The 15,855-nt window shown below is 36.3% G+C and overlaps 2 protein-coding genes across 2 annotated transcripts; one reads left to right on the top strand and one right to left on the bottom strand.

The window, feature by feature from the left end:
• Nucleotides 1-72: 72 nt before the first annotated feature.
• Nucleotides 73-3,579, bottom strand: LOC135680856 (uncharacterized). Its single transcript, XM_089113653.1, has 4 exons — nucleotides 3,195-3,579; nucleotides 2,157-2,437; nucleotides 1,283-1,640; nucleotides 73-711 (listed from the first exon to the last, which is right to left on the bottom strand). Exons 1-4 carry the CDS (start codon nucleotides 3,393-3,395, stop codon nucleotides 424-426), a joined length of 1,128 nt encoding a protein of 375 aa, XP_088969779.1. The 5' UTR covers nucleotides 3,396-3,579; the 3' UTR covers nucleotides 73-423.
• A 3,287-nt stretch (nucleotides 3,580-6,866) lies between these two features.
• Nucleotides 6,867-13,772, top strand: LOC135681001 (3-ketoacyl-CoA thiolase, mitochondrial). Its single transcript, XM_065195253.2, has 7 exons — nucleotides 6,867-7,126; nucleotides 7,445-7,573; nucleotides 8,412-8,528; nucleotides 9,068-9,215; nucleotides 10,325-10,500; nucleotides 11,805-12,005; nucleotides 12,791-13,772. The coding sequence occupies exons 1-7, from the start codon at nucleotides 6,944-6,946 to the stop codon at nucleotides 13,028-13,030; spliced, it is 1,194 nt and encodes a 397-aa protein (XP_065051325.2). The 5' UTR covers nucleotides 6,867-6,943; the 3' UTR covers nucleotides 13,031-13,772.
• Nucleotides 13,773-15,855: the final 2,083 nt, after the last annotated feature.

Below are 15,855 nucleotides of genomic sequence, written 5' to 3'. Positions count from 1 at the left end.
ATGAATTACAACCATCTCATTTCCAAAAATCTAGCAGTTCATTTGCAAAGCCTATGTTTTGTGGAGAAGTGGCCGAAGATTTTAGCTTCCTGTCTTAAATGCTAAAGGGCTGTCTAATCTAAGGTGGAAGTTTTGCGATTTTCCTGAGACATTAAAGATTTATTATTAATTGCAAAGAAGGCAGTAATTAATGAGTAGAGAGAAAATACATTGCAGATAGGTATTACATCATTTTTGGCATCAAGTTCAGATTTTTGTTATTTTGGGTATACAAGCAGCTGAAGGCCTAGTGCATGCAAAAGATAGGCTGATGTGAACCCACTTTGCCATATCAGATTCATGTTTAATTAGGGACTAGTAGAAAAAAGACGTTTTTCGATTTTCAAATCATCAATGTCAATACTGTCATGAAAAATAAACATCTCATTTGCAGTTACTCATTGGCACAATGCATGCATAAAAATTCCTCTCTCTTCTTGGCATTGCTGCTTGCGGGAGCTTAGGCCTTAAATAATTTAGAAATTCTTTACCACGTTTACTTTGCCTTTCACGTAAGTTAGTTTGGTAATTCTTTTTACAAGAGATATCACTAGCATTTGTAGTTTTTCTGGTTGCAGTACAAGAAATCCTTCTTCTTGTTTTCTTTTTTCTTCGATTGTGAACTTGCAAACGCCCAGCTGATGTCGACTTTTCTTCCCATGATTTCTTACCCTGCGACATAGCATAATTTAGCTTAGAAACTGAGTCATGGATAAAATAGAAAATGAAGACAAGAAAACAAATGAGCCATTGCTCAGAATTCAAATGTTGGAGAGTAAGAGATGTTCGATAAGATGGATGGAAAGATGGAAAATGAACTATTTTTCAAACCAAATTTTTAAATATTGATAAATGCTTGATAAATTTTAACAAGTTAATATGTACTACGCAAAATGTTTATTTGTTTATTTCCTCTTTATATTATGTTACGGCTCTTTCTCGGTTCCCTATAAACCATCTTGTTTTATTTAAACTGCTGTCGTGTTAGGATACAAAATAGAGCTTTTATGACTAACTGACTCCTTGGCTAACCTCAAAGTTCTCTTTCCGGATGTTTTGCTATAAACCACACATATCAACATAAAAGAGTCCCCTTATGATACTCGAAGTTGCAATGTAGAATTATCCTGTTCTATAAACTAATGCGTGTGTATCGGTCTATACGTCATCGATCACTACCTAACAGACTTACAGTGTAATCGTCATTACCTATCATTGTTTGTATCTTAAACCTCAGACTTACCAATGGATATTCCAGGATCTCTTTCAAAGAAGGCAGTGTTATGCTTGGGATATTATAACTTCTAGATTCTTCTTTTTCATCAATCCTTTTTGCTCCCTCATTTATACCATCAATGGTATTAACTCGGAGACAGCCTAGTTCTTCTTTAAGTCCGTTTCTCTCCTCGAAATTCAAATTGTAGCATACAAAACTTGCTTTTGATATGCATTTTTGGTTTCTTTTCATTGCCTTTATTTTTGTCAAAACCTGAGAACAACAAACTGGGGCACACGTGTCTTTGGTGGTGCTTATTCTTCTGTCTTTTGTTACCAATTCGATGCTCTCTTTCAGAATTTTGAACGTCACGTCTTTACGATAACTGAAATTGATGCAATATTACTGTATTATATAGGTTTATTCGTGAATTACTATTCCTCTCCTTCTGCTAAAACTTCTTCTTCTTGCAGGAGTACGACTAAACATACTGAAAATAAATAGGTTGCTCAAAATGTAGATATAACAACGCTTACATTAAGAGATAATGGCTTTGAAAAGCAAACATTATTTGCAACATGCCAAAGCTTTCTGTTGTTTATAAATTCTCATATGAATTTTTTATTGCTTTCTTACCATTACCTTTATCTTCTTTTGCATTTGATCACTAAGTACTATGAAATTGAATGCTAGCGTATTTCAATCTTTTATAGGAATCAAAGATAATATTTATTTTTTATCGGAAAATATTAAAAGCTTCTATTTTTCGAAGAAAATTCTTATTTATTTGTTAAATAAAAATGAACCTTTTTCTCCTATATAAACGTCATTCCAGTGAAGATGCTCTAATAACTTAATTTTACTTTGCACCACTCAACTTGGCAAGACACCAACTGCTTACCTTTTAATATGCTCTTCCGGTGATGAACAATGTCTGAACTCACCACAGTAACGTTCTTTCTTTGTTTCTATTTTCACTTGATTGTTGTTGCCGCTCTGTGTTCTGCTTTTCGATGCTTTTTCCTCAGAAATCCAATTTTGACTGCAACCTTTTGGGTTTTGCTGACCAAATGTACCCGTTACGTCATTGACAATTCTATTAGAGCGCCGTAACTGCCTCTGTATGTTGATGACATCATCAGCGAGCAAATCAATTTTATGTGATGTATTGTCGGAACAGACCTGTGCAATAAATTTATGGTTAAATGTTGGGGTAAGGATCGAGTCCAGAAGATGTATAACTAAACGCTATGGCTTTTGCGAACGTTCATCCTAGAAACGACTTAAAGATGTCATCAACTAACCTTTTTCAAAAGATTGGACAGTTGATGGTAAGAATTGTCGTTTGCTTATGGTGTTAACTTCTGGTAATTTCTTGTGTTTTGCAAATATGTTTTAGCTGATAATCATCAAGTTGCCATGAAAAGAAGCTTTTTAGAGACATTCTAATTAAAAATGGCGCACAGCGAATTGTTAGTCCGCCTATTTCTAAAATAATCACGAGTCGTCCTAGAATATCTATGGATTTCACTTGTTCACAGAATTTAATAAAAACCTACCTAAAAATGGGAAAGAGACCACGCAGAGATTCACTGAATAATCAAACCATATTTTCCGTTTGTCATCTTTCGTGTATACATCAAAGTAAATTTTTTAAATTTGTAAATTTAAATTTGTAAATAGTAAATTTGTTACCTAGGTATTGATTATTATCGATATTTTCTGAAAATTTCGTGGCAAAAAAGTGTCGACTTCGCAAAATATCCCTGCCATTGTTTTTAAAATTTTCTTGCCCTTTCCCTTGCGATAACAGAAAGCTATACCCAACCCTACAGCTTTCTCCACAGCCTTGGTCCACTAAACCAATCTCAATAAAATAAAATGTTTATAAAGACAGTCAATATATTATATTATAGATGGCTAGCTGCCTTATTTTTACCTTCCATGGTTGCAGAGATTCGCATTTGCTTTCGCTTTTCTTGTTGTTACGATCCTGTTCGACTTTACCTGGCTTTTCTTTGACTTTTTCACTCAGAAGTAGCAGCAACTGAATGTTCTTTCCATTTTCGCATTCTTGCACCAGCCTATTGTTTGAAAATTGCTCTAAACAGTACGGCAGTACAGAATAATTATTGAACATCTCAATGGAATCTCGCAGTTTTTATTATCGATGTATCGGTTTTTGATTCCCCAATTCTGACGTCATATTAAGGATTCTATGGACTGGTCGCTAAGTGACGTCCTTTAATACAATATAGTCCCGCTTATAACGTACTCGTTTATAACGTACTTTCGGATATAGCGTACCACCTTTTTCGACCCTTCTAAACAAATTCCATTGGATACAACGTACTTCGCGTGTCTTCTTTGTTTAACATTAATTGTGGTGCGTCATTTATCTATTTTTATGTCAAGATGTTTTCCGTCATAGGACACCTCGACCACCTGGGCGATTGTATGGTTTTGTTAGTCTATTGATTCTAATTCACAATAATACAATCAACATGAGAAAATAATGCATTGTTGACGGTGTATTTGTTGTAGATATATTTAGCGGATTCTCATTTACTTTAGATTAATGTCAGTTAGCAAAAAATGGATATTCGAAAGCGGAAAGCAGTAAGTTTAGAAACGAAACGAACCATCATCGACGTTATTGAATCAAAACATAAAACTCAAATCGAAATCACGAGAGAATTTGGCCTCAGTATATCTACGGTCAACACGGTTTGGAAAGAGAGAGGAAAATACTTGGCAAAAAATCACACTTTTGGCAATGACCAGGGACGTAAATTGGCAGATATTTTTTTGGGTGGGGGGAGGGGGGGGGTGGTTGAAGGGCTCACTCAAAATTTCCGACTGACAAAGGTCAATTCTAATTTTGTATGAGGGCCTAGACTTTAATAGTACGTATGTTTAGCAACAAAACCTTATATATTGCCTCGTAAATAATTATTCCGCTGTATGATAAAGTTTCGAGATTTTGTAAATTTGGAAGATCGAGCATAAAGACTGTTACTTTAATTAGTGCATCAAAACACACGTAGTCCAAAAATCAGGGTTTAATTTTTCTCCTTCTACAACTTGTCCATTTCTCCACTAACTTATCTAATTTTACGTTGTTCAAAATGTCTTTCTCGCAAGTAGGAATAATGAGGTCCTTTAGTCTTTCACAGGGGCGGTGCCAAGAAGTTAAAAGTGGTGCTCGAATTGATAGAATTATTAGACTAAAGAACCATATTTTGAAAAACGCATTAAAAAGCTTCACGATATATTATGCCGATTATAGGATTTGTTGGATTATTCTTTTCTTTATATCTTTCCTTTACTCTTTTTATTTGCTTAAAGATACATTTTTGCAAAAAAGAGGAGGGGGGGGGGGGCTGAAGCCTCTAGCTCTTCACCTGGCGCCGCCTATGTTTCATCATAGATAATAGAAATGAGACCTCCTTTTTATTATCTATGGTTTCATAGGTCGATCTTGAACGGAGAAAGTTCTTGACAAATCATGGGAAATGTACTGTGCTTCTTTAAGCATTACTAATAAATACTATTTAAAAAATTATATTTCGTATCCCGTTTTTAGAAGCAATTTCATGGAATGATTATCACACTATCCCCATTACGACGAATGTAGTTGCCTCTATGTTTTGCGTTTTTTCTGTATTGCATCGCTTCTCATTCTTTTTAGGACTGCCTTTTACCAAACAACTATTTTCTTTTGAACTTATACCTTTCTTATGCTTCTCTTTGAGCTACAGTTCGCAAGGTCATTTGAGTCAAAACTTCAATTTTTACAAATGATTCAAATTTTCTCAGATTATCCTAGCTTTCTACCAACCGCTTCAAATTTCTCGACTGGATGAAAGATTTGGGGGTGTCACACCCCCCCACACCCCTCAATATTTACGTTCCTAGCAATGGCACCAAGAGGTTACGAAAGGCGACATTTGATTAAATTGAGGATGCCTTACTTTTGTGGCTGAAACAAGCTAGATCACATGGGGCCGCCGTTGGCGGAGCTCTGTTTAAACAGAAAGCAAATGAATTAGCCACAGAACTTGGCCACGAGGGTTTCCAATGCAACGATGGTTGGCTTGACCGATTCAAAAAAAGAAGAGCAATAACATTTCGTATAGTAAGTGGTGAAGCAAACTCAGTATCAAAAGTTATTGTTGATGATTTGCTTTGCAACAAACTACCCAGTCTGCTGGAAGAATATGACCCAAAGGATGTATTTAATGCAGATGAAACAGGACCCTTTTTTTAAGATGCTTCCTGATAGGACCTATACATACAAAGGCGATAATTGTCATGGTGGTAAGAGAAGTAAGGAGCGATCGCAGCAAACATGGATGGCTCGGAAAAGCTACCTCTGCTAGCAATTGGTAAATCAGCTAAGCCACGTTGCTTCAAGAATGTAAGACATCTTCCAGTTGAGTATAAATCCAACAGAAAAGCATGGATGATACCTGCTATATCAAGATAAAATAAGTTCATTATTTTATCTTGGCTATATTTATAGAATGGGTGCTGAACCTCAACAGAAAATTTTCAAAGGAAGGAAGGAAGGTGCTCCTTTTTGTTGACAATTGTAGTGCACACGACCAGCACATTGCCACAAAACTCAATCAATCCAGTTGGAGTATTTGCCTCCAAACTGTACCAGCCGACTACAGCCATATAGCATGGGCATCATCAAAAACCTTAAAGTTTTCTATCGCAAGCGCCTACTGTCAAAACTCATCAGAGCAATTGAAGAAAAAAACTCAGATGACTTCACTGTGAATGTTTTGGAGTGCTTGCGCTGGTCAAAGTCAGTCTGGGAGAATGGGGTCACCCAAGAAACAATTGCCAACTGCTTTCAAAAGACAGGTAGTCAAATTCTTCTAAACCCCTGTTACAACGGACTTCGGATAAAACGTACTAAATCCGCCGGTCCCTTAAAGTACGTTATAACCGGATTATACTGTAGACCAAATACCTACATGGCCCCAAACAATCTCATCGGAGACGAAAAGTCGAACTAGCCCGCTTGCGGACATTTTTAGAAAATTGAAAATCTTAAGACTTGAGCTGGAACTTTTGAATAATCCCAGAATACATATATTGAATGGCATCAATATAGTATTCTACATAACATAAAGATGATTGTGACCACGCAGAATTCGCCATTTTATACAATTTCCTACTCATTTTGTCAATTTTGGTTTTCATGCATACCCAATCAACATTATTACAATAAAATTATTAAAAATACCTGTAATATTATAGAGAATAAAACAAAAACATTTTTTGCATACAAATAGATATAAGTTAAAATAATCTCTTCTAGGACCCTTTATAGATAAAAGTAACGGTTTCAGTACGTTATTATTTTATGATCTTGTTGGTAGCTTCTACAAATTCCACTTTTACCAAGCACAAAATTTGTAGGAATTAGTTTTGATGCTTTTTGAGACTTCAAAAATAAAAGCTTGTTGTGAAACGATGATTTAACTGTAGTCAGAAAGATTTTATGTAAAAACTTTTTGGGTCCGATTTTTCCCGCCGTAATCTTCCCATCAGGTAACCTCGTTGTCACTCCGCACATCTATTCCTGGACTTTGAACCCCTCACAGACCTCTCTAATTCATCAGATTTGTGTCTCCACAACCGTTTTTATTTAGTCTTTACTTATTTGCAATAATGGCATGTTCAAGGGCAGTATTCATCGTTGCTGCAAAGCGAACTCCTTTCGGAACATTTGGTGGGAAGCTAAAGGATACAACAGCAACGACCATGGGATACATGGCCTCTGTCGCTGCTCTTGAGGCCGGTAAAGTTGATCCAAGCATCGTGGACAGTGTTGTGTTTGGCAATGTCATTCAGGTAGGCTTTCTTCATTTAAATGGTTTTCAGAATATTTAAAAATGGAGCAAAGTTAAGCTAATGTTTTAATTTTGGGAAATTTGGCATCAAACTAGGAGGGAAGGGGGTACTTGGAATGAGCCCCCACAACACTATGAAAAACAGCAGAGAGATAATTATTCTCCCCATAATATGAATGTATTTCACTAGCCCTTTAGTAGATACGGGTTAAGTTATCAAGTCAATGAATAAGTGAAGAATTTATTGTGTTTTGTTATGATAATTTTGATAAAGTGGATTGCATAATTTTTATGTCATAACATCTCTACACATTTTTAGAGCTCAACTGATGCTGCCTACATAGCAAGACACGTTGGTCTTCGCGCAAATATTCCTATAGAAACACCAGCTCTCACTGTAAACCGTCTGTGTGGCTCATCTTTCCAGTCAATTGTCAGTGGTGCTCAGGTAAGAAACAATGCAGTTTTTTAAGGCTCCTATAGAGAGCATGGAAAGTGAGTTGTAACTATGGACTTTTGAAACCTATGAGGAGGGGCATTACCCCTAAATTCTAGTGATAGGGCAATGGAAGTAGGTGCTTCTCTTCCTCCCCTACCAATAACTCCCAGAAGTACTTAACTCAGTTGCGGAAATATTTTGCCTTTAGCTGTGTTTGTATCTCTTGATTTCTTCTAAAATCTAAAAACTTTTCAAGTCAGTATCATTCCCAAGGGCATTCATTATTGCTTTGCTTTTGCTTTCTCTTCCTCTTACAGCCTACACAAGATCATTATGTCTCCTATGACTTAAATTCATGTCTAAGTGTAATTCCCTGTCTATAGCCCTTTCCTATGATCGTTGATATCCATTATCAATTTCTATCAGATTTCTCAGAAGGACTTCTTCGTAAGATACCCTCAACCTCAAGTTTAGATGTCCAAAATCTTGGTATCAACATAGAAATTTATTGTTCATTGCTAGGCCATGCAAGTTTTTAAGGGAAGTTACTGTCTATCGGTACAAGCATAAGTTAGACAGGCCCACGCCAATGATTTCAAAGTGGAGGGGCCAAGTGCTATTCATCGAACTTGAATTTAGTGCTTCAAAACAGGGCCTCTTTGTAGGTATTTTTGCTTACCAAAAAAGTGGGGGGGGGGGCATGGCTGCTCTGGCCCCCCGGTGGCATGGTCTCTGTTAGAATATTAGGAATTAGAGCTACAAATTAATGATTTGTAGAATTAATTTCTTTATAATTTTTGTAGGGTAAATGGTTGACTTTATGAAAAAATGAATTCCCTTTTTGTAGGACATATTGCTAGGTGATGCAAGTGTTGCATTAGTTGGTGGTTCTGAAAGCATGAGTCAGGCACCATATGCAGTTAGAGGAACAAGATTTGGAACAAAGCTTGGATCTGAACCAAGGGTAAGTATATCATTGACATATTTAAGTTTTATTTTATTTATATATTAGTTTGTGAGTATTAGTCATTAATTGATAGATTACAGGGCTATCTTTCTCACAAAATGGAAGGTCTAATTAAGACATGTATGATAGCAGTTGAGCTTTTGCCTCTAAAATTTCATTACCATTCTGTGTCTGTAAACAACCCTAGATAAATAATTTGTTTATATTTTAAAAATCGCAGAGTGTTTCCATAATCCCTTTTTCTTTTGGTTGCATGAAGGTTTATTTTGCCTTTCTTGGTCTATTGATTTCAACAGTGTGCCTACTCTTTTTTCTAAACACTGTTTTTAAACATTACAACAGTCAATATCTCCAAAGGAACCTTTTTAATGACCAATGTATTGAGTAAGGAAGGATAAAGTTAAAAAAGTGAAAGCATTATAGGTTTACAACGAGGTTAAGAAATGCAGCTTAATACAGTCTTATCGTGGAATTAACAACATTTTGTACTGTTCTTTCTCTTACACGAGTGTTGTAAGTAAAGTGGTTTTCCATAGATGGAAGACACACTTTGGGCTGGACTAACAGATGAACATATCAAGTTACCCATGGCAATAACAGCTGAAAACTTGGCAGAGATGTATGGAGTTACCAGGCTAGACTGTGATGAGTTTGCTATACAATCTCAGCAAAGATGGGCGAATGGTAACTATTACCTTGAGTACAACTGTTTTCTGCCTGGCACCCTTGATGCTGTTTTTGTTGAGTGGCTAATTTTTCTTGGGGGGGGGGAGTGGTAGGGATAAGTGGATTTTCAGTGCAAAACTGGGTATTGCCTTCCAAAAAAAGAAAATTATTAAATAATGATATATTTTAAAGAAAAATAATACGAAGTAAACAAAACAAGAAACAAACATCTTCAGACTTTTTGTTTAAGGGGGTGATTGCCCCTGCCAAATCCATTACTTAATTATTGGCACAGGCTATTGACCACCCTGGCAAAAACATGCATCGCCCGCAAGAGACAAGAAGAGCATTTACCAAAAAGTTTGTTCCTGTTAATCGCTATGAGTGAAGTGTCAATTGCATGAAAGCGTTTACTTATTTGCAGTAATTGTGCAATGGGAAAACCAAAGGATTTGTGCATTTTCACCAAAGGCAGTTGTGGCTAGATGATACCCTAATACCCCCTCAAGCCCTCAAGACCTCCCTTTACAAATATTGTTGGATGGGGATTGCCCTTTTAAGCTCATCCAGACGGGCAGTTCATGGCCCTTGTAAAAATTTCCTTAAGGACTGTACACCTTTCACTTAGCAAAATGCTTACCTCCACTGGATAGCTACATTGCCACCGTACAAACATTTGAATGAGAAGTGTCATGTCATTTAAATTTCTTAAAACTTTATTTGATAAAAAGTTGCGCAAAAAGAGATACACATCTTGTTCGTATAGAGGTTAACAACTGACTGAAAGCACAATGCATTAACACAGAAACGAGGTTGCATCATCAATACTCCTGTTACATTAAAATTTTTATGTAATGGTTCAGCTGCGTAATTTTTACATCAGCTACGCAATGAAAATATAACTAGCTTTATACTTAATCTGCCAGTCCCTAACATACATAATAACCGAATTATTCTGTAGCAATAATGGTTACTTGGACCACAAAACTGTAAGTTGTTACGTTTTATTCAGAATTTCCACCACCCTGCGATGTTTTACTCCTCCTTCAAGTATATATCCTTTCTTTTTCTTAATTGTTTTGGTTCTTTGTTGTATTCTGGTTTTCAATGTTTGATCCCCTTTCTAGCTCAAGAAAAGGGCCACTTTAAGGAAGAAATTGCACCGGTTACTTTAAAAACAAGAAAAGGAGATCAAATCTTTGATGTTGATGAACACCCAAAACCAGCAACTACACTCGAAGGATTATCAAAGCTCCCACCAGTTTTCAAGAAGAACGGCACAGTTACTGCTGGCAATGCTTCTGTAAGTCACTTTTTTAGAAATATGGAAGGCTTTGGAATGGATCCTTTGGTCTTTGGTTACCCTAATAATCACTTCTGGAATTTAGAAAATTTGAAGCTGGGAAGTGAATTGAATTGAATTGAAGCTGAGAAGTGAATTGTTGTGTTGATTTATCTTTTTTTATTTATTCATACAAATAATTACAAAACATACATTTCATTCTACTTTACCTAAGAAATTACTATATTACACTACATGAACGGTACCGTAGAGAGCAAGAGACAATGGCTACCCTATGACCAATACATAAAGTACTTTAAGTGAAAATATAAGAAAGATGTAACTAAACTAATGTAGCTTATGACAAAAACAATGTAAACTGAAGTTGATGCTGATGTTAGGGAGTTTGCAGCAATAATGATGCATTTAAAAGTATTCTGTAGCACAAGATTATTCTGATAAAATAGAACACTATATACTGGTAGTCTCAACAAGCCAAATGTGCATGTTGGAAAACTAAAGGGCTAGAATTGCGACTGGGTATGGTAAAGTTCTGATATATTGGTTTATGGTGCTTAGCTTGTGACCCTTAACTTGCGTGGTGGTGTGGATAAGTAGTCAAGGCATTCAGCTTATGATCTGAATGTTTTGTGTTCGAAGTCCTGTCGAGGCCACTTTCCACTTCATCATGCCTCCAGCAAACTCAGCTATCAATCCATTTAAGGTCTGCTTATGAGCACCCAGGGTATTTGTTCCAGAATATCAACCTAGGGGCATGAGCCGCAGGTCCAAACAAGCTATTAGATGTTTGAACTCTAACCTGCATTAACAAATAAATCTTGCTTTCTTGCTTGCTCACTTTTCTAAAGTTCAAGATATACACATGTGCTGGCATTGAGGAGATATGCTGGGCCACCGAGAGGGGGGCAAGGGGGCAAATTGCCCCAGGGCTCGAGGGCAAGTGGGCCTCACAAAGTAATGAATTGCATTTTAAGAATGGAATTTATCAAACGTAGCAAAAGTATGCCTAAAATTGTAAAACGTTCTAAACGATTGCAAGAAATGATTGCTAGAAATGACTGCAAGAAATGACTGCAAGAAATGACTGCAAGAAATGACCGCAAGAAATATTCTGAAATGCATTTTAAGCTAATCTAAAGGGCATGATCGCAAACAATTTCTGCTAGGCCTCGTCTTTCGGTTTTGCCCCAGGGCTTCCGAAACCTCTCGGTGGCTCTGGAAATATGTTATCTAAAAATTAATTTCTCTTCGTCTGATTTGACCTTCAACTTTCCATTTACTCTCAGTTTTCTCTTCCTTGGTAGGGAATATCTGATGGAGCATGTGCGTTGATTCTTGCTAGTGAAGAGGCCTGTGCCAAGCACAACCTTACCCCTCTTGCAAGGCTCATATCCTACGGAATAGCTGGTGTCGATCCTTCAATTATGGGTATTGGGCCCGCACCAGCCGTTAGAAAGGCCTTGAAAGCAGCCAATTTGGAACTCAAGGACATGGCTCTAGTTGAGGTATGTATTAATCTGGTACGGCTGTTTTCTTTGTCAAGGAATCTGAATATTTGGAATTCTCTTCATCTCCAACACAACTAAAGCATCCTTTTTGTAAAAAAGCTGCGCTTTGCAGTCTCTTTACGCTAAGCTGTTTAAAGCCTGAGTCTGTTGCTGGATGGTTGCTCTTAACTGCGACTTTCCTTCCTTAAGCAATTTAAGTACTGTCATTTCATCAAGATACGTCTTGCCAGGCCACCTCAAACAATCAGAAGCATTTTATTGGACATGAAGTCGCTGGAAGTTGATTGTAGGTTTACAATAGGACAGGATAACTTGCTCGAAAATGTTGAAAAGTTGTTGTATGAGCATGTCTGTAGCGCATCTGACTTTGTTATTGCATGTCTCGTCACTCGCCCTGTAGAGTCACCGAACAATCGTAGCAGGTACGAAACTGCTTCTAGTTATGTGCCATTATGTCTCTAGGTATTTGTGCCAGTTTAGATTCTATTTGAGCTCGAATCAACCAATCTAGGACTCTTGTGTCAGTAAAAGATACCAACACGCTGATTAATTAAAAACAGATTTAGTTCTTGACCGAGTGAGGCTAAGCAGATGCAAGATCTGCGTTTATGCTTGTTTGATGGATTTTTCTTGGTCCAGTTGTGTATTAAGCAAAAACTTCGCCTACAAGAAGAATATTAGTTCGGGCTCAAACAAGAACAAGAGCAAGCTGGAGTCATTCTTAAGTGTGCAGGGTCCAGGAAATCTTCCACAATTAAGGATATATGGTTATTTCATTTAAGGTGAATGAAGCATTCGCACCCCAGTTTCTCGGTGTCGCACGTGAGCTTTCTCTGGACATGGAAATAACCAACGTCAGTGGTGGCGCAATCGCCCTTGGACATCCATTGGCTGCTTCGGGTGGAAGGATTACGGGGCACTTGGTACATGAGCTGCGAAGGAGAGGTGAAAAATATGCAATTGGTTCTGCGTGTATTGGAGGTGGTCAAGGCATTGCTGTTGTTTTAGAAAACATTCAATAATTTCAAGTCCAATGTAATTCAAAGAGCGCCACTTTGCTCTCCTTTAATCCCCTTTGACTGCCATAGCCGTTAACCCCATACTATGAGTGTATATACGCCCCATCTATGTAGCCTGTGATATTTGTAGCCTAGTTGAATAGGAAAACCATGTCATAATCATTTTCCATGTTAGTGAAATGAAGTTGAGGCCATTTGCTTTGCCTGAAAATGTTCTAAAGCAATGACCAGTTTCTTTCAATATGATAAAAAGACTGGATCGATTTTGGTTTAAACCTCGCTTTGCAAATAATTTGATTGGCCTAGCAGGCTTTAGCAGTACAAAGCAATGAATTCCATAAAAATTTAAGTATGCAGTTTCATTCATGAACTATGATGTCTTAGAATTATTCAAATTTATTATTCGATCTGGCCTATGTGGTCAGGAGAAAGAGAGCAAGATAATTTACATAAATTCGTTTTTATTGTATTTGTTACTGACAAATAACATAGCTGCTCTGATCACAGCGATGTTAACAAAATGCATCATAAAAACAAAAATGGCCAGAAGCCTGCTATTGAGTCTGCATTCAAACATCCATGAAACTAAGACCCATGTTAACACTTCTCCTTTACATGGATATTTCCAATTTATGGCCTATCCAGTCATTTGCGCTTATGGATTGCTGTTTAATAGAATGGCTTGGAGAACAACAGCCCTGCGAGCAAATCAAGGTGCAATGAAATCAATTTCCTAACCACAATTTGTGATCTCGTAAAACCTTACCTTATTTGCAAAAAATAAGAACGATACTTTCTGCTTTCCGTTCTTCGATACGTTGGAGGCAATCGACTGACATTAAGTGGCTTAAGCCATCTGTCAAACAGTGTTAGCCAATCAGTGAGCCTGTAAGTGGAATCAGATTTGAAAAAAGTAAGAATTCTTTTTGAATTTGTTCAGGCTCAAAACGAAAAATTTCTTAAGAATATCGAGGCTCTCGAAATATGTAGTATTTTTATAAAAATTTGTGAATTAATTTTCAGCAATGTCACCAAGTTTTAAGGTTGACTGCATTTGCATTTATCAATGACACGCAAGCACATATTGTCTAAATATAGGCGATGAGTGTATAAAGTTTTAACACCATATTTTTTATGAAGAGATAGTTCTTTATTAAAGAAACGGAATCAAACAAAAGCACTTCTCGGGATTTGCAATATTGTATTTTCTGACAAATTTTACCAATGCGAATTTTGAAGTGATTTTTTCGAGAAATCTAAGAATATTTTCGTGCAATTCTAAAGAATTTTACAAAATGCAATTGTTGGGGAGGCGAGTCTTAATCCCCATCGTTAAAGGTTATTATTCTATTCATTTGTCTGATTCAATGGGTAAGTGCATCATATGGGTATGTGCATTAGGGCGAAGACAAAATTTACATTGTATGGCGCTTTGCACCATTTAATCAAACTCATCATATATCAAAGTTGCATCATATAAACCGGAGTTTCATTTCACTCTTCGCTTTATTCTCTTTTCTCTAAATTTTCTTCGTCTTTTTATTCGAAATTGACTTATTCCCATAAGTGCCACGAATGCTCCTACCACATGGAATATTATGCGACGTGAAAACAATGACATTATCTGTGCATTTGCATATGTTGCGAAATTTTGAAAAGCAAGCCGACCTTCAGACAAATGCTGGTTCGTTTTCTCAACAAGCAAAGTGAGAACACGGGGGTAAAAAGCATTGGGCTTAAAATGCAACGTTGAGACGCACCATGAGCTGTCACTGATCCGAGTATAGGGTTTCTTCTTTAATATACAAAGGTTTCTTTCTATTTTACAGAAGCTACTTATTGCATAAACATGAATTACTACCTATTACAGCTAATTGTTTGAGCATCAAAGAATGGAAGACTGGTAATAATAATAATAATAATAATAATAATAATAATAATAATAATAATAATAGTAATAATAATGAAAACATTTTTATTTCTATATTCTTCTACATACAACAGTAACCTCACTTTACAGGTAGTTACTATCGGCTAGCCTGGATGCAAGTCTACTAATTTACAAAAGTTTTAATATATAACTAAAATCATAAGAGTTCGTAGTATCTTTAGAAAGAGAGCAGTTCAGGGTTTGTCCAAGTCTTATTGCGCATACAGAATATATAATAGGATGTGCGTATAATTATTGCTGACAATTTTTTAATAATAATAATAATAATTATATTAATAATAATATCTCTTTATTTACAGTTGGTTAGAGCAATAGTTAATATACAAACAGAAATATGTAGAACGAATTAATACCAACTATTTATATACATAAAAAGAAAAAATTACAATATCAATCTACCTATTTACATATTTTACAGCTACATTTGTCTCCATTCCAGGCATGTATGCCTTTTTGAATTTGGATACGTTTTCCTCATTTTTTATCGTATCAGGCAAGGTAATCCAGAGAATGCTCCTCCCGAATGCCAATGAGTTTATCCTAAATAATATCATTTTGGTAGGCGGAAGTTGCAGCGTATTTTTTATTCGTAAATTTTAAGTCAGTTTCCTCTGTACGGAAAACTATTTAATGAATGAAGGACTCTCATGATTTAATGATTTGTATATCTCTGTCATTAATTTCGGTAAGTTTTTGGTGTGGATGCCTATTTCATTGTTCTTTGTGAGGAGACATTCAAAGGTGGATTCATAATCACAAAACAGCAAGCGTAGTGCACATTTATGTACTCGATTTATCTCCTCATTACATTGCTTTCCACAGAAAATCCAAATGAGAGGATAAAAGTTGAAATTTGATAGCAGAAAGGAATTGTATA

The sequence above is a fragment of the Rhopilema esculentum genome, chromosome 18 (genome assembly GCF_057945365.1).
Source record: "Rhopilema esculentum isolate cy_ngs chromosome 18, ASM5794536v1, whole genome shotgun sequence".
NCBI classification, from domain to species: Eukaryota; Metazoa; Cnidaria; class Scyphozoa; order Rhizostomeae; family Rhizostomatidae; genus Rhopilema; species Rhopilema esculentum.
This window is presented reverse-complemented; position numbering and strand designations above follow the sequence as displayed.